This window comes from Sceloporus undulatus, chromosome 4 (genome assembly GCF_019175285.1).
Source record: "Sceloporus undulatus isolate JIND9_A2432 ecotype Alabama chromosome 4, SceUnd_v1.1, whole genome shotgun sequence".
In the NCBI taxonomy this organism is placed as follows: domain Eukaryota; kingdom Metazoa; phylum Chordata; class Lepidosauria; order Squamata; family Phrynosomatidae; genus Sceloporus; species Sceloporus undulatus.
The window spans coordinates 25,706,733-25,725,488 of NC_056525.1; the positions used below are offsets into that span (position 1 = coordinate 25,706,733).

At 38.6% G+C, this 18,756-nt stretch overlaps 2 protein-coding genes across 7 annotated transcripts in view; one reads left to right on the plus strand and one right to left on the minus strand.

The window, feature by feature from the left end:
* LOC121928029 (activity dependent neuroprotector homeobox) overlaps window positions 1-12,851 on the plus strand; it is a 58,905-nt gene extending 46,054 nt beyond the window's left edge. For 2 of the 6 annotated variants that reach the window (XM_042462213.1, XM_042462214.1), the window contains 4 exons: window positions 1,499-1,566; window positions 1,670-1,785; window positions 5,099-5,191; window positions 8,640-12,851. In XM_042462213.1, the coding sequence (XP_042318147.1) occupies window positions 1,563-1,566; window positions 1,670-1,785; window positions 5,099-5,191; window positions 8,640-11,798 (3,372 nt within the window). In that variant the 5' untranslated portion in view covers window positions 1,499-1,562 and the 3' untranslated portion in view covers window positions 11,799-12,851. The remainder of the gene's footprint in view (window positions 1-1,498; window positions 1,567-1,669; window positions 1,786-5,098; window positions 5,192-8,639) is intronic. The other 4 variants (XM_042462211.1, XM_042462215.1, XM_042462212.1 and 1 more) reach the window with 2 other exon arrangements.
* A 2,989-nt stretch (window positions 12,852-15,840) lies between these two features.
* BCAS4 (breast carcinoma amplified sequence 4) overlaps window positions 15,841-18,756 on the minus strand; it is a 61,000-nt gene continuing 58,084 nt past the window's right edge. The window contains 1 exon segment of the mRNA XM_042462504.1: window positions 15,841-16,216. Coding sequence (XP_042318438.1) covers window positions 16,112-16,216 — 105 coding nt within the window. The 3' untranslated portion in view covers window positions 15,841-16,111.

Here is an 18,756-nt window from a genome sequence, read left to right on the forward strand (position 1 = left end):
AATAAAGGTTAATAATAATAATAATAATAATAATAATAATAATAATAATAATAATAATAATAATAATAATAATAGGGTTAGAAAGGGGTGTCCTTTCCGGACGCCCCAACCCTAGTACATGCCGAGTACATACAAAATGGCGGCACCTATTCTACACGGGCGCCGCCATCTTGACGTAATGGACGCCTAATGTCTGCACACCGCACAGTGGAAATGATGCTGCCGGTGCGCCATTGGCGCTTTGGGGCGCCATTTCCGCGGTGCAAAAAGAAGCCTCTTTTTTGGTTTCTTTTTGTTGCGTGGAGAGTCACGCGGTTTGGCCGCTGGGGCTCCTCCACGCAGCAAATGACAGCGCTGGCAGATCGCCCTTTTTAGGCGGTCTGTAAAGCGCCATAGTTAAGTTCCTTGGCGACAAATGGAATTGGTCCCCAAAACAAAACCTATTGGCTTTTCTTGTTCTGAGGCTGAAATAGTGGATGGAGAAAGCTGGCATTTTTGCTGCTGGAGTAGTTCATGATGTGTGGAGAAATTGCGGGCTCTTTATTTCCTCTTGGCCCTTCCCTTGGGCTAACAACACCAACTTCAGCTGTTTCTTTAGGGCAGGCTGGGGGTATTGATTATTGAGGAGGTGCTTGGGGCACTTTACAGCAGTAGCTCCCAACCCGACATGCTCTGCACTAGGATTTCCCTTACCCAGGAAAGTTCTTGGATGTGAAGAGTAGTTCAGAGTGGCTTCAGATAGCTCTGAGAGACAACTACAGTTTTGAACTTACATTTAGACTGATATTTAATGGTAGTTAGTGTTAATTGTAAATAACTCTTTTTGTTTGTAGAATGGCATTCAAATTATTTTGAATGACAGCCAAAATCCTACTTCAGGAGATATAACTACGATGACAGGGCTTCATCATCAAAGCTATATCTACCTTATAAGCCAGACAGGTTTACCAGTATGGGGATTTATGAGGCACTGGAGAACAAGAGTCAAGAAGGGTCAGGCCCCTCTCAGTAGGGAGGTGTGCATCCGCAGGGACTCCTGCACAACTGTTTGCCTCAGGGCACCTCTCTGCCAGGAGAGACGTAGATGCTTCTTACCCAGTGCCTCAGAAATTCCAGTATTGGTGCCCCTGCCTGGTTTCTAAGGTGGGCTTTTTGGACTCTTCGTCATTATACTGGTGCAACAACAATAAATGTCAATACCAATATTTACAGTGCCGTGTCCAGCTTAAAATATTACAAATACTATTCAGAATGCTAGTTACTGCTTGGTTTAGGCACTAGTGGTGGCCAAAATTGTAGACCCTGGTTTAAAATAGCTTTTCTGTCATGATTTTGACTTTTCATATGGGGGGGGGCACTTTTTATTATTTTTATCCCACTTTTCTGTGATGAGACAATCAAACTAAGCTAAAATGATTTGAAATGTACATTATTCAATGTGGGGAATAGTGTGTGGTAGATTAACTCTGAGTTCTGTGCTCTGCATTTCATTTTTCAGACTTTGTGCTCCACCCTCTTGGGCGCCTTTTAAAAACATTAGCTGATTCATCTTTTAAAACAAAATGGGTAGGATGTCTTTGCTTCTTTTGAGTTAAAAATGTAAATGTAAAAGTAAAGTTGATTAACAGGCGATATACTTTCAGTGAATTACTTTCTTTTTCTCCCCCAGTAGAAACTATGTTCCAACTTCCTGTCAACAACCTTGGCAGTTTAAGAAAAGCCCGAAAAACTGTGAAAAAGATATTAAGTGACATTGGTTTGGAATACTGTAAAGAACACATAGAAGTAAGTATGATTGTTCATTGAGCTTCTTTGGTTATATTTGCATTGAGGAGTTTCACTTTCACTGGGGATATATTCAGTTGAATTGTTGGGCATTTTAGACAAACAGTGGTATATTAGCATTAGAATAGTAATTTGGGCCCTTAACAATCCTGAATTGGAATTTACAAATTTCAGCTGACCTTCATTGCTGTCCAAATCCAGTCCAAAATATATAGCCCCTTGTACCAGGAGACATATCTATGGCACATACAGTAGCTTTGTTACATTTTGCAAACCCACTTTTTCAGTGTGGCGTTTCCATATCAGGGGAGAGTAAGTGTGGGGAGCAGCAGAGACACAAGCAGCTATTTTCCTTCAGTAGGATGCACTGTGACAGTTGTCCTCAAGGACCTTCCAGGGGTCCCTGTGAATTATGTTAATGCTGTGCATCCACCAAAAGAAAAATAGCTGCATGCACCTCTACTGCTCCTCTTGTTGTCCACCAACAAAGAATGACAATCTTGGCAGAGGGCACACTGAATTTTGCGGGATTGTGATTGTTGTCTGGTTGAAATATACAGACCTCTACAGTGACAAAAAAGAGGCTGTGGTAGCAAACATTAACATTGTAATTCATCTACCTAGCTGAGTGGCAGCCCTCTCCTGTATCATTTGGGTCCCTTTGTTGGTTACTTTCCTTGCACATTTGGCCACTGTTGGGTTGTGATACCCTTGTTGATATTAAAGATGCAGTTTTTCTTCTCAAAGGAAGCAACCAATAATTATGGCAATTTTCTTCGCATTCTTCAGAAATTATGGAGTTTTGGAAGCATATTCACAATTTGGGACTAATCTTGCACAAAATTTATACGTTGTTTTGTGCAAGAAATAGCATTTTTTGCACAGAAAAATACTTTTGTGGGAAAATACTATTTCTTGTGCTGAAAAAGCTCTTTTGGGCACAGAAAATGCTGTTTTCTATGCAAATCACCCTTGTACAAATTTTGAGAATTAGTCCCAAATTGCAAAGATTCTCACCAGTCCAAAATTATTATCAGGGTTTTCAATACTTACAAAAAACATGTTTTGTTATTTGATTTTTTTTTTTTTAGTATTTGTGAATATTCCCCATGATGACATGGCAAGGTAGAATTCAAGAAAGCCCCCATATTATTTTCTTGTTCTTACACAGTGTAATTGTACACAACAGAGAAACATGGGCAATGCAGCAACCCCAATGCTTCTTGTTTCCAAAATGCTTCCTATTAAACCTTTTAGCTGGGGGGGGGGGTTGTAGTTTCAAGATTGGAAGAAAGCAAGGGCTTGTTACTGTGACAAGGCGATGGTGGATCATTCATTATGGCAAGCAAAGCTTTATCTATGATGAGAGAAATAATACGAACCTGTTTTTCCAGATAAGAATTTGGCCTTTTGGCTACAATATTTGATTGAGTGTATTGGATATGAAGCTATATTCTTAACAATTGAGCTTGGGCTGCAAAGAAGTGTCATGAATATAAGTGACCATCATCAGTTCTGCTAAAACGGGGCTTTGAATTGGCTTTGTTTTGTTTTGTTTTTGTTTTGTTTTGCTGCAGAGATCCATAAAGAGTTGGCCTTCCTTATCAATGGATTTTTTTATCCACAGATTCAAACATCCATGACTTGAAAATATTCAAAAAAAGTACAAATTTCAAATACAGTGGCCCCTTCCTTTACGCAGGGGATTCATTCCAACCCCCGTTGCGTAAGAGAAATCCAGCGTATGCTGGAGCCCCATTAGAAATAATGGGGCTCACAGCACGGCACATGCCACATTACTTCTTCCGGGACGCACAATGGCTTTTTCTGGCGCATCTTTCAGCGTATGCTGAAATCTGTGTAAGGTGCGCCCGCATATAATGTGAGCACATTGTATCAAGCTTTAATATTCAATTTTATATAATGAACGCTATACCAATGTATTTAATGGGACTTGAACATCCATAGATTCTGTTATCCACAGGTGTACATGGAACCAAACCCCAGTGAATAACAAGGACTCACTGTATCGTGTGAATTTTGGTGTGATAAAATCTTGTATTCTAAAACTGAGAGAATAACATGCTAAATAAGTATCTAGCAAGTGATACCCTTCTAGTATCAAGAGTTTGAGATTACTGCCAATACATGGACACATCATTTTGGCATTATTTCATAACGAAAACATTAAAATGCTCATTGGGTTTTTCTTTGAGATTTACACATACAGGCAGCTGTGATTAGCTTCAGATGAAATGGTTTGAGTGCTAAATGCTGTGAAAACACGGCAAATCTAAAATACTGTGGAACTGAATCACTTTTATGTTTCTTTGCCATCTTTTTGCAATGAAGTGGATGGGTTCTGCAACTGAGTCTAATGGTATTTAAAAAGACTCTAGAGCTCCAATCAGATAGCTGTCAGTTGTGCCTTTTTACATCAGTGGGATCTTGTTTCCCACCGTGAATATCTTGTGGGATAGTGCGGGGACCTTCCCACTTCTTTTCCTTGACAGGTGTGAAGGCAGCATCTTACAAGTAATAAGCTTCTAATGTAGCCTAGCTTTTTAAGATTACTTTACTTTTATCGTCTATTACCTAGATTATATTTCACTTATTAACAGTATTAACAAAAATACAAATACATCACCAGTGCACGAAGTAGTCTGTACTCCTGCAGAAATTTCCATCCCCATATCACTGCCTCATATCACTGCACTGATAGAAGCTCCTTGCCCAGAATAAATTCTTAGAAGATCTTAGGTGAGTGATAATTGCACAACTCTGCAGTAGATGCTATTTTAAAATTTAAATTGACTTCATAGGAGCAAATGGGACAGGAGCCAACCAGAATTAAGCAGTTTAAAAGACTGTTTCATTTTGCAGGAAGTGTTAAGTATATTTCTTCTGGATCTGGCCCTTAGTTTTTTAAAAGTGTGTGTTGTATTCTTTGGGACACTGGCCTGTTACAGACTGCCAAAATAAAGCTGCTTCGGGTCTTTTTGGAAGTATGCTGTTTAAATGATGCATGCATCTTGAGAATCCGGAAGCTGCACCAAAGCTGCACTCCAGTGCTTAGGAATGGAGTGTGGCTTTGGCGCGACCTCCGGACTCTTAGGACCCACGCATCATTTAAATAGCATGCCTCCAAAGAGACCCGAAGCAGCTTTATTTTGGCAGTCTGTAACAGGCCACTGTTTCTGAATTGCTGTACTTGTAATTCCTGGTTGGTGTATGTTTCTTGAACCTTAATACACATCATCCTGCAGTATATTATTTCAATTTAGGCTTTTGCAAATCTTTTCTATCTTTGCAGGATTTTAAACAATTTGAACCCAATGACTTCTATTTGAAAAACACTACATGGGAAGATGTTGGGTTGTGGGACCCTTCACTTACAAAAAATCAGGTTAGTAATAATGTTGCTTAAAAGATTCTTAAATTTGATACCAGTAAGTTTGAAATTGCATTTTTACAGTAGTTGCTATGTTATATTCCATGCTTAGCCTGTAAATGTTGGTTAATTTTAGTGCATAAGATTAGAGCCCTAATGGTAATGGTTTGGAGAGTAGGTGGAGAAAGAGAACATAGTGTAACCTTAAGAAATCCATCATTTGTTTTATGATGAGCTGTAGCTTAGGAAAATAGTTAAATATATTTAAGAAATTTAACAATATGTACAAACTTTGGGGTTGTTCTAAATTCCTTTCATCATTTAATCATGTCAGAAAAGTATAGTGCACAGATCACTTTTATGCACTCGTTAATTAGCGGTTTCAACAGTTTAATGCTGTCTACCAGATTTGAGAGTGAAATTTTTGGTAAGGCAACGAGTTCAGTTCTGATATTGTGCCTAACCACAGTTAAGAGAGCTTACCTACCTTTTGATAGGGTAGCAATAGCAATAGCAAGTACATTTCTATACCACTTATCAGTACACTTAAGCACTCCCTAAATTGTAAGCTAATTACCCCCAACAGGCTGGGTACTCGTTTTAGTGACCTCGGAAGGATGCAAACCTGAGTCGAGCTTGAGACCTTTCTCTGGTATTGAACTCGCAACCTTATGGTTTGTGAGTGAGCGGCTGCAGTACAGGCATTTAACCAGTGTGCCACCAGGGCTCATATAGGGTAATTGAAGAGGTAGAACATAAGTTTTATGATAGCAAGTGAATTAGAATCTGAAGCCATAATTTGAAGTAAATTCTCAATTCACAAACTATGGCTTAACTTAGTTGACAAACCATAGTTACGGTTCAAGGGTTTTGTAGCATCTTTGAGACTAACTGAAAGAAAGAAACTGGTAACATAAACTTTCATAGACTTGACCCTACTTCACCAAGCATAGTAGGTGGGGACATAAGAAAGGGCCTTCGACTGCATTTTATTCTTTTAATGAATTGTGTATTTTAACACTGTAACAGTTTAATTCTATTTTAATGCTGACTTGTATGTTTTTAATTGTATTCTTTTAAATTGTATGCCACTTTAAGTCCCAATTTTGTTGTGTAACAACAACAACAGCAGCATGATGATGATGCATCTGAGGAAGTAGGCTCAGATCTACAAAAGCTCACGCTACCAGTTTCTTTTTTTCACTTAGTCTCAAAGGTGCTACAAGATACCTTTGCATATTGATTTTTCAGACTAACATGCTATGTCTTGGAATTCTATCACCATAGTTATGGTTATTGCTTTTCTTCCAGAAGCTTTCTCACCATGGAGACAAGAGTGAATTTATGCACTTAGGAAATTGGGAGGACAGAAATCAAGAGCAGACAAGCAACTCTGAATCATGCTTGTTGAATGTTTAGAATCTGAAACATTGGTCTGGGTTTCTAAACTAAGCAGAAACCATGATTTAATGTGATGTCTGCTCATCAATGTCTCTTTACTGAGTTTACCCCCAAATAGTTGCAATTAAAGAGTGTGATAGACAAGACATTAGTGATGTCTGAAAGCTTTAATACAGTCGTCCCTCCCAATTTGGACTTGGAGTCTGCGGTCTCACCATTTGCAGATGACAAGCAGGGAAGGACAAAATGATGTGCATGTTTGAGGCACGCATGCACAGTGGCACTCACGGGAACACACCACCATTGAAATCTATGGCAACCTGAATATCTGTGTTTTTCCAGATTCACGGGGGGGGAGGTTCCAGAACAGATCCCTCGCAAATCGGGATGGACGACTGTACAATCAAAATCAGAACTTGTAGTAAGATCATAGGAACTTTCTAGAAAGAACACATTGTCCATGTTTGGAAAGCTGGTGTCCTTGGCTTAATTACACGCCCAGTTCATACCTAATGGGAAGCAATTAGAGCATTGTAGCACATCTTGAATTGACATGCTATCCTCTTGCCTTTCCTCCATGGCAGTGGGAGAAAGGGAATTGAAGACTTCTGATTTTCTCTTTAGAACTAAACAAGAGTTATCACTGCCTCTGAACTTGGAAGTTATGATTTGCTCACTAATCCAAATAAGGATATCAAACCATGGTTTATTCCTATCTAGTGTTAGCTAACCAAAGTTCATTGAAAAGTACAGTCAACCCTCCGTTTTCGCGGGGGATCCGTTCCAGACCATCACCACCCTGGCACGTGAAAACAAAAATTCGCCTATATTCAATCCTCATTAGCTTGAATGGTGGCATGCATCCCCGTTTGCTGCCAATGAACGGGTGAGGGACATAAACTTCAAGTCTGTGAAAACAGAGGGGCAACTGTAGTAGCTTTTCATCCCCTTCATCATGTGCTTAAGTCCAAGGCTCACTGTGGCTGATATAGTAACGGGAAACTGTGAATTTCCATATCATTTGGTTTGATTTGCAGTGATCAAATATTCAGAGATAGAAAATAATGTCTTTTTCTATAAAATTCTTGCTACTAACAGACACAGGCAGTGTGGATGATTTGTATTATTACTCTATTCATAATTCAAGGTAGAGTGTAGTGTATGAGAGAGGAAAACTGCCTTTTTAGCATTTGAAGAACCTAGTTCAACTTCTGCAGTTATAAGCAACATACCGTAATTCCTTTTCATATTTCAATCTTAACATTATTTTGAAATAATTCCCTATTCTATAACTTCAAGAAAGTAGCAGAAAGGCCAATGTAATGTGTTACAAAAGTTATGGTACTGAGTGAACCATGGCCTGATGATTTGATTCTAGTTACCAAAGAATGGCTTTCTTACATAATTCATAAAGCATTTTGAGACATGTTCAAGTCCATTTGGATTATCAAGTCTGCTTTTGGACTTTTGAGCGTATGGTGTTTGCATTTATTTATTTAATATTTATAAATCACCCTGCCTAATCGGTGGTCAAGCTGATATACAAATACATAACACTGTAAGTGCTTTTATGATATGAAAAGTCTTCTTCCTTCTCCTTGTGACATTGTATGCAGGCATTTTAGTACATTTATTTGATTTTAAATTGCAGCTAGCTAGGATTTCCTACAGAGCAAAAATTGCAACATTTCAGAATACCTTTGTGCAATGTCTTGGTGGCCACTGCTATTAACTATTGCAGCCACATTTTCAAAAGAAAGAGTTGACAGCTTCTTCACACAATTTGAATAATATTTGCTTAGGTAAGAAGAAGAGACAAGTCCCTTCTGAACAAATCTTGCCAAGATAACCCCATGATGGGTTTGCCTTAAGTTGCCATAAGTCAGAAATGACTTGAAGGAACACAACAAGCACAACTATAAAATTGATTCTGCAAGCTTAAAAAAAAGAATGCTGAATTGGTGTCAGTTCTGTAAATTTCACTTGATATTTTGTTCATTGTACTTGGGAAATATGAATGTAATTTTGATGATGATTGTTTTCTCTTTTGTTTTTGTTTAAGGACTATCGGACAAAACCCTTTTGCTGCAGTGCATGTCCATTTTCCTCAAAATTCTTTTCTGCCTACAAAAGTCATTTCCGAAATGTTCATAGTGAAGACTTTGAAAACAGGATCCTTCTTAATTGTCCCTACTGTACTTTCAATGCAGACAAAAAGACTTTGGAAACGCACATTAAAATATTTCATGCTCCAAATGCCAACACACCAAGTGCAGGCATCAGCACTTTTAAAGATAAAAACAAGCATGATAGCCTTAAACCTAAGCAGGCTGACAGTGTAGAACAAGCTGTTTATTACTGTAAGAAGTGCACTTACCGAGATCCTCTCTACGAAATAGTTAGAAAGCACATTTACAGGGAACATTTTCAGCATGTTGCTGCACCTTATATAGCAAAGGCAAGCGAAAAGTCACTCAATGGGGCTGTATCTTTAAGTTCTAGTAGCCGAGAAGAGGGCATGATTCACTGCAAACGATGCCTCTTTATGCCGAAATCATATGAAGCTTTAGTACAACATGTTATTGAAGACCATGAGCGTATAGGATATCAGGTGACAGCAATGATAGGGCACACTAATGTTGTAGTCCCAAGATCCAAACCTTTGATGCTAATTGCTCCAAAACCACAGGATAAAAAGCCTATGGGACTTCCTCAGAGGATGGGTCCCCTGTCCCCTGGAAATGTTCGCTCTCTTCCATCACAGCAAATGATGAATCGACTAAATATACCAAAGCCTACACTAAATTCTGGAGGAGTGAATATGATGTCCAACGTTCACTTACAGCAGAACAACTATGGAGTGAAATCAGTCCCACCCAGTTACGTTAGCCACACAGGAGGAAGGCTAAGCCTGAGTAGTAGCTCTCCAGTTTCCCTATCCCAGCAGTCTCAATCAATGAAACAGTATTCTCCAAGTGGGAATGGAAGACCCTACTCTCTTGGAGGGGAATCAAGATCACAAGCTACAGCAAGGTACTCTCTTCACTCTGCCAACTCATCTTCACTTTCATCAGGCTCATTGAAATCATCATTAGCTCAGTCTCAAGCTGCATCCAGAGTATTAGCCCAGTCAACACCCAAGCCTCTTGGTGCCGGTGCTGCAGGTGCTGCTGCTGTCAATACGTCCTCAACTCAAAAATGGAAAATCTGTACAATCTGTAATGAGCTGTTTCCAGAAAATGTGTACAGTGTTCATTTTGAGAAAGAGCACAAGGCTGAAAAGGTGCCTGCAGTAGCTAACTACATAATGAAAATACATAATTTTACAAGCAAATGTTTATACTGTAATCGCTACTTGCCTACTGACACATTGCTTAACCACATGCTAATCCATGGTCTCTCTTGCCCTTACTGCCGCTCAACTTTCAATGATGTTGAAAAGATGGCTGCTCATATGCGAATGGTTCATGTTGATGAAGAAATGGGACCCAAAACTGATTCCACTTTAACCTTTGATTTAACATTGCAACAGGGTAGTCACACCAATATACATTTACTTGTAACTACCTACAACTTGAGAGATGCCCCTGCTGAATCTGTAGCTTACCATGCTCAGAATACTCCTCCAGTTCCTCCAAAACCACAGCCAAAAATTCAGGAGAAGACAGATGTACCTGTAAAAAGTTCTCCTCAAGCAGCAGTTCCCTATAAAAAAGATGTGGGGAAAACACTTTGCCCTTTGTGCTTTTCCATCCTGAAAGGACCCATCTCTGATGCACTGGCACATCACTTAAGGGAGAGGCACCAAGTTATTCAAACAGTTCATCCAGTAGAGAAGAAACTTACATACAAATGTATTCATTGCCTTGGAGTGTATACCAGTAACATGACTGCCTCAACTATAACACTGCACCTTGTCCATTGTAGGGGTGTGGGGAAGACTCAAAATGGTCAAGATAAATCTAATGTTCCTTCCCGAATAAATCCATCTCCAGGTGCAGGACCTGTGAAACGTGCTCATGAACACATGGAAGTGTTTGCGCTATTGAAGAAGCGAAAAATAGATGATGATGATTCCCCTTCTGTTTTTGAGGAGAAGCCTGAAGAACCTGTAGTATTGGCTTTAGATCCTAAGGGTCATGAAGATGATTCCTACGAAGCCAGAAAAACATTTCTCACAAAGTATTTCAATAAGCAACCGTATCCTAGTCGGAGGGAGATTGAAAAACTAGCTGCCAGTCTTTGGCTATGGAAATCTGACATTGCTTCACACTTCAGTAACAAAAGGAAGAAATGTGTTAGAGATTGTGAAAAGTATAAACTGGGCGTCCTACTAGGATTTAACATGAAAGAATTAAATAAAGTTAAACATGAAATGGATTTTGATGCGGAATGGCTGTTTGAAAACCATGATGAAGAAAATTCTAGAGTCAATGCTAGCAAAACTGTTGATAAAAAAATAAACCTAGATAAAGACAATGAAAGTTCTTCCGATAGTTATGAGAATATTGAAGAATTCAATGAAAGCAATAGCCCATTTGCGGAATCTGTTTCTAACTCTGGTCATAAAACACCTGTGAATAGCATAAATGAGAATCCAGATGAAAGCATATCTAAAGAGACTCCTAATGAAGCTACTGTGGAGTCTCCAGGAAAAAAAGACCAAAAAGAAGAAGAAGAAGAAGTAGTAGAAGTAGACCCAAAATACAATGAGAGTTGCTCTGCAGAAGAACCAACAAAGTTGGTTGCTGATGGTTCAGAGAGTGAAGGTGACCAAGAAGATCGTGATGATGCTGTTGAATGGAAAGATGAAGCATCGCCATTTGAAAGTGGACCTGGTTCTCAGCAAGCATCTGACTTTGAAGATAATACATCTGAAGTGAAACCAGAAACTTGGACAGATGAATCCTCCCAAAGTGAAGATGCTAATAATAGAAAACCAGTTGCAGAAACTAAAGGTGTTGCCTCTGAGAGTGATGAAGAACAGTCAAAATGGAAGAATAGTTCCTATGGAAAAGTGGGTGAATTTTGGTCTAAGGACCAATCACAATGGAAAAATGCAACAGAAATTGAAGAAAGCTTGTCCAATCAGCAGATGGAGTGGCAGAATAGCACAATTGACAGTGAGGATGGAGACCAGTTTGACAGTGTGACTGATGGGGTTACAGAATCAATGCATAGTAGCCTAACTGGGGTAGAGCTGAGTAGCCAGCAAGCATAAGCTGTTCAACTTGCTAGCCTCATATCCTCCACTTGACAATTGTCTACACACTTTCATTTCAGAACGACTGATAGAATTCATCATAACTGGTACTGCCTTTTGAGCGCAAGGTCATCTGGCCACTGGCTGTGAGACCACCAATTCCAGTTCTTATTTCAAGGTATGCTGTTGGCAAATCTCACTTGAGAATATCTGCTGTGACAAGCACAGTAACTTAATGTGAAAACTGATATCCTCATGGCTCCCAGTTGTTCACTGAAGAAAAGCAAAGGTTTATTTTATCGGCATTTTCAACATTGATTTCACTCTGTATATGTTCAGCTGTATGTCTTTTTAAACATTACCCTTTTCCACATGGTAGTTATAGGGCCAACATATGAGCTACCAGTTCAATGTGTATAGTAGACTCTGGGAAAATTGTTTTTTCATGTATCATTCTGAATAGTTGAAATGTATATTTGTACAGTCTTTTAGACCTATTCAAGTGATGCTTATGCTATTGTTCTTGTGTATCCATCATAGATTTGGTTCTTTTTTTTAAAGTGTTGCCCTGCTGTGTAATAAATGCTGTATCTAGTTTACCTAGCAAAAAGCTTGAAACTGCTATAGTATGACTTTTGACAGACTTAGTTTTTGCACATAACCTTGTACAATCTCAAACAGAGGCCAGCAACATAAAATATATCTGGACTCTATTGTATTATAGAATTTTCCTGTTCTTGAATATCCTTGACATTACAACTGATGACTATGTATTTCAGAACTGTTTTCTGAAATCTTTTAAGCTAAAAAAATCACATGCAAGAAACAAGTTTGCAGCTACTAATTTTGACACCTTTTAGATCTGTATAAAAGTGTACTGTGTTAAAGCAGCATACAGAAATGAATGCTGCAATTTTTGGATATTTAGTTTTATCTTTAGTTAACACCAACATGGTGTTGTATTCATTTATACCATCTAATATATGACACATTGTTGTAGTATGGATAATTTTGTGATCTTTATTTCCCCTTTGTATTCATTTAAGCATCTAAATAAATTGCTGTATTGTGCTTAATGTAAACATCTGCTTTATTACAAGGTGTGCATCCCTGTTTCTCAAAACATGCTTCTTTATACTGACTTCTATGGAAAGAAAACAAACATCGATTCTCAAGTTGACACCTGGAGAAAAATGAAATATTTCTACTGTAGTCACATATTAAAAAGTCAACTGTCTGTATGAAAATAGGACTATGTGGAACTAATCGATGGATATGAACGTGGAAAGCTATTACATTAACTGATGCACAAATTTGCAACACAGTATAATCAAAGTATTTTTTAAAAAAAATATTATTTTCTTTCTGTTGGGGTGTTAACCATGGGCTTAACTTCTGTTGAAATCAGCTGAATTGAAAAGTACTGGATCATGTTGTACTCTTTTTATGCCAGTTTCTTTAAGCAAACTATTTTAAATATTGATTCTTTTCAGCAAATTAATCCAGGCATTGAGCTGTGTTTTATATGCATGACATAATAATCTTGCAGAGGTTTTATTTCAATATTTCATGCAGGACCAGTGGTTTAATGTTTGAGGGAGAAAAGATAGGGCAGATGATTAGCATGAAAAGAAGGCTCTTGTGCATTTAGGTGTTGGTTTCTTACATTTCTAGTACAATTAATATGTTAATATCTCTTGAAAAATCTTGCTTTTCTTATTAGCAGTGAAGGAGAATGGCTGATACTTACTTTTCTGCCAGAACTAGTCTTCCCCTATAATACAGTTAAAGCAGAGGGAAGAGCTGGTTTATCATACTTAATTTTAAAGAGAGACCATGCTGTTCAAGTGACACATCTTATTCACTTGGTCAGATGCTGTAAATAGTTTACCCCTTCTCTGAAGTCCTCCTTTGGAAGGAGCTTTGTCTAATTTAGTTCCATTGTATTATATGTGAAAGATACATTCCGTGTTCTAGCAATGAGTGGTGACAAAGGAAAATAAGTGAATCCATACTACAGCAACTGAGTACCTCTTAACAATACGTGTTTACTGATGTTGTATATATTAGCTGCTACTTTTGCAAAAGATGCATCTTAACCTACCATTGTACAGAAGATAAAGAGACAAAGCAGATAAACTAAAGCCTGCAAAGGAATCTATGACACATTTGAAACTAACTGTGTGAAGAAGTTGTAGCATAAGCTTTCGTAGGCTTGGCATTCACTCTATGCATCTGAGGAAGTAGACCAAGTCTATGAAAGCATATGCTATAACTTCTTTCATACAGTTAATCTCAAATGTGCTATAACTCCCTTTGCATACTGATACTCCATACTAACATGGCTGTGTCTCTGAAATGAAAGCTTGGGGGCCAGTTGTTCGTCCCTACAGATCGTATTGAAGTTTTCAATACCAAAAAGTCACTATCCAGTTCACACGATTCAAGCCACAGTTTGCCATGAAGAGGTGTTTCACTGATTCAACCTTTAGTAGGATTTGTTGCTTTTGTCTTGGGTTTATGCTTAGTTTGTTCTGTAATTATTTACTTCCAAATTCTATCATATGAGAATTGGGAGAGTCAGTATGTAAAGCAGTAACAGAGATTTTTCCTTTTTTTATTGCTTCATTGTGACTAAACACAAGATTAGTGATAGTTTTGAAAGAAGTAGCCATGATAATCTCTTGCAGCAGCAAAGGAAGGAGGGGGTGGAAGAAACAACATTCTTATTGGTGCATGAGCTTTTGTGGATATAAATCCACTTCTTTGGATGTAGTACTGAGTGGATCCAGTATTTGCCTGAGATCTTGATGCCAGTTGGTACTAGATCAGAAGAAGTGGATTCATAGCCACGAAAGCTCATGCAAAAATAAAAACCAGTTAGTCTTAAAGGTGCTGCCACATCTCCTCTTTTTTTCCCTCCTTCCTCTTTTTTATGCCACAAAAATAATGGCAAGATTTTATGCCACAAGATTATCAGATGCAGGCATGATGCAGGAAACCTTGAATACATTTTTTCCTGTGGCTCAGGTTTAGAAAAGCAAATTTAAAAATACAATTATTATATGCAGTAGATTGATCTTTATTTCATAATACAAGAAATTCCACTTTTGTGAAAATATAAAATTCCACATTTCTGATTCTGACACATACAGTCAGACCTACATCTCTAGCCCTTCATCAGTAATTTTATCAGAATGTACTCTTAGTTGTGTATATCTAAATAATCTGCGAGGATAGCAAACTGATTTTTACTTTGGATCAAGCCATAACTTGTCTCCCAAGGCACACAGAAAAGCTACACATTGAAAGCTGCCTCCATTTCATAGAATCATAAGAGTTGGAAGAGACCACAAGGGCCATCCAGTCCAAACCCCTGCCATGCAGGAACTCTCAATCAAAGCATCCCCGACAGATCAGTTGAATCAGTATATATTGCTGAATCTGTTTATTTAAGGGATGTTCTGCTCCCCCTGTTGCCCCCCCCCCCCCCCCCGTCCCCAAATATTATCCAGACCCTTTATTTGTAGCATTAATGTTATGTTACACAAGAACTGTGAATATATTGTTGAGCAGACTTTCTATTTTTCTTTTAAATTCCAACATTCTGTAGCAGCACTTCAGCTCTGGAACTACATACCCAAGGAAGTTAGGCTGGCCCCATCACTTTAAGCTGTTCCATATCGCATTCAGTGGTTGACAGATTGGTATTTTGACAGTTTCAAAACTGGATTCTAGGGTTGTTTTTAGACTGTTTTAGGAGTTTTTGAAGAGTATTTGAATATATTTTAACATGTTTTTATCTTTGTATTGTGGGCTGGAAGGCAATACAAATATACCTAAAATAAATAAATTTGGGGGGACTACTTTCAAAGTAGAGGTTGGGTACTTAAAGAATGCCCACTGAAATCAACAGAAAAATTCATCACAGCTGATTTAAATCCCAATTACTTCAATTGATCCTGATTAAATCTAGCTCCAGCCCACAGTTTTTGCAGTGAAGCAGCCCTAGTGGGGATATAAGGTTTCAACTGTAAGATTAGGGAAGGTGGTTCTGTAATTTGTATCTAACAACAGCATACAAATTAACTTTAATAATTTGTTACTGAATCTGGATAAATATGCTGCATCCTGTGTCCCACATTAAATGTAAACAAAATACAGCTTTTAAGTTTTTCAAACAGAGACCACTCATAGGTAAAATTCAGCAACTATTCCAAGTACTGTGATTAGTTTCATTCTTACAGCAGAGGTACATGGCATAAAAATACACATTATTCTTTAGTAAAACATACATCAGTTTGGCTATAAGGTTATAGACAAATGCAGCACTAGCAGTTTTGATACTTGCTACCTATATATTTGTTGTTAAAATAGTTTTCCGTTCTGTAGAGTTCTGGGAGGTTATAAGTGGGCTGTAGAAAACAGGTATATGTCTGAAATGAGAGGAGAAGAAAAAATGTCACTTAGACTGAATGCTGGAATATTATAATTATTACTTACTAATTTAAATTTATATCTATATCATAAGATACCAATGGAAGTATTTTTTTGAATGTTTAAAAACTAACCACATCTTAGAATACTAAATATTTCCATTTATAGCAGCAAATGTAAGGGAATTTCCAAATCCATTTGCATTGAGATCTAAGTTAAGTTTGTTTCAATTAACTTGAGTTACTTGAGGCATTTACAGATTAGTGGAAACTTGTAAATCCATAACAAATTACCTTCTTAAATTTGCTTCAGAGGTAAAGATGAAGTAGTAATAGGTTCAGTTCAATAAAGGCATATACATGCAATGTCTACATGGTACTAAGTTGTTCAAAAAGGCCTTGGATACTCTGCTGTTTGCTCTGTCAGCCTCACCTGTTAATGGTAGCTACAGCAAATCTGGTATGATTAAAGGGTTGGTGTGTGTATGTATTTTGCTACTGCTGACATATTTGCAGTCCTTGTTCTGTATGATCCTTGTGGTCTCATACAATCATAGAGTTAGAAGAGGCTGCAAGGGCCATCCAGTCCAACCCCCTGCCATGCAGGAACTCTCAATCGAAGCATCCCCGACAGATGGCCATCCAGCCTCTGTTTAAAGACTTCTAAGGAAGGAGACTCCACTACACTCCGAGGGAGTGTGTTCCACTGTCTGAACAGCCCTTACTATCAGGAAGTTCCTCCTAATGTTCAGGTGGAATCTCTTTTCCTGGAGCTTGCATCTATTGTTCCGGGTCCTAGTCTCTGCAGTAGCAGAAAACAAGATAGCTCCCTCCTCAATATGACAACCCTTCAAGTATTTAAACAGGGCTATGATATCACCTCTTAACCTTCTCTTCTCCAGGCTAAACATCCTCAGCTCCCTCAGTTGCTCCTCATAGGACATGGTTTCCAGACGCTTCACCATTTTAGTCGCCCTCCTTTGGACATGCTCCAGTTTCTCAACATCCTTTATGAATTGTGGTGCCCAGAACTGGACACAATATTCCAGGTGGGGCCTGACCAAAACAGAATACAGTGGCACTATTACTTCCCTCAACCTAGACACTATACTTCTATTGATGCAGCCTAAAATTACATTGGCCTTTTTAGCTGCTGCATCGCATTGTTGACTCATCTTCAATTTGTGGTCTGCTTGGACTCCCAGATCCCTTTCACACGTAGTTTCATTCAGCCAGGTTCACCCATCCTATATCTGTGCATTTCATTTTTTCACCCCCTATGTGCAGTACTTTACATTTCTCCATGTTGAAATTCATTTTGTTAGATTTGGCCCAGCTTTCTAGTCTATTCAGGTCATTTTGAATGTTGATCCTGTCCTCTGGGGTATTAGCTATTCCTCCTAATTTGGTGTCATCTGCAAATTTGATAGGTATGCCCCCAATTCTGTCATCCAGGTCATTGATAAAGATGTTGAATAACACTGGCCCCAGGACAGAGCCCTGTGGGACCCCACTGGCCACTTCTCTCCAGGATGAAAAGGTACCATTGTTGAGCACCCTTTGGGTTCAGCCGGTCAACCAATTACAAATCCATGTAACAGTTACGTTGTCTAGCCCACATTTCACTAGCTTGTTTGCAAGAATGTCATGAGGAACCCTGTCAAAGGCCTTACTGAAATCAAGATATATCCATAGAATTCCCTTCATCTGCCAAGCTGCTAATTTTATATATACAGTGGTACCTCGGGATACGAAATACCCAGGTTACGAATTTTTCAGGATACGAAAAAATCCCATAGGGATTTATTGTTTCGGGTTACGAAAAAACTCCGGCGCTATTTTAAATGGAGCCGCGGCAGAGCCGCGGCTTTTTTCCCCATTAGCGCCTATGGGTTTTCGGCTTACGAAGGCTTTTCGGGTTACGAAAGCGGCCGCGGAACGAATTATTTTCGTAACCCGAGGCACCACTGTATATAAAAAGAGATTAGATTTGTCTGGCATGACTTGTTTCTCTGAAACCCATGTTGACTTTTTGTGATTATGGCATTGCTTTCTAGATGTTCACAGACTCTCTGTTTAATGATATGCTCTAGAGTCTTTCCTGGTATAGATGTCAGACTAACTGGACGATAATTGTTGGGATCCTCTTTTTTTCCCTTTTTGAAGATGGGGACAACGTTTGCCCTCCTCCAGTCTGCTGGCACTTCTGTTCTCCAGAAGTTTTCAAAGATTATTGCCAATGGCTCCAATATTACATTTGCCAGTTCTTTTAAAACTCTTGGATGTAGTTCATCTGGTCCTGGAGACTTAAATTCATTTAGATTAACCAGATATTCCTGTACTCTACTTATTCTGTGTTGAAATTCCCCTATTCTGTCTTCTGCTCCATTATCCTCAGGTTAAGCACCCTTTTACTTTTCTGAGAAGACTAAGGCAAAGAAGGTGTTGAGTATTTCTGCCTTTTCTCTGTCGCGTTAGCATTTTGCCATCAACTCCATGCAGTGGCCCTACCATTTCCTTCTTCCTTTTGCTGCAGACAT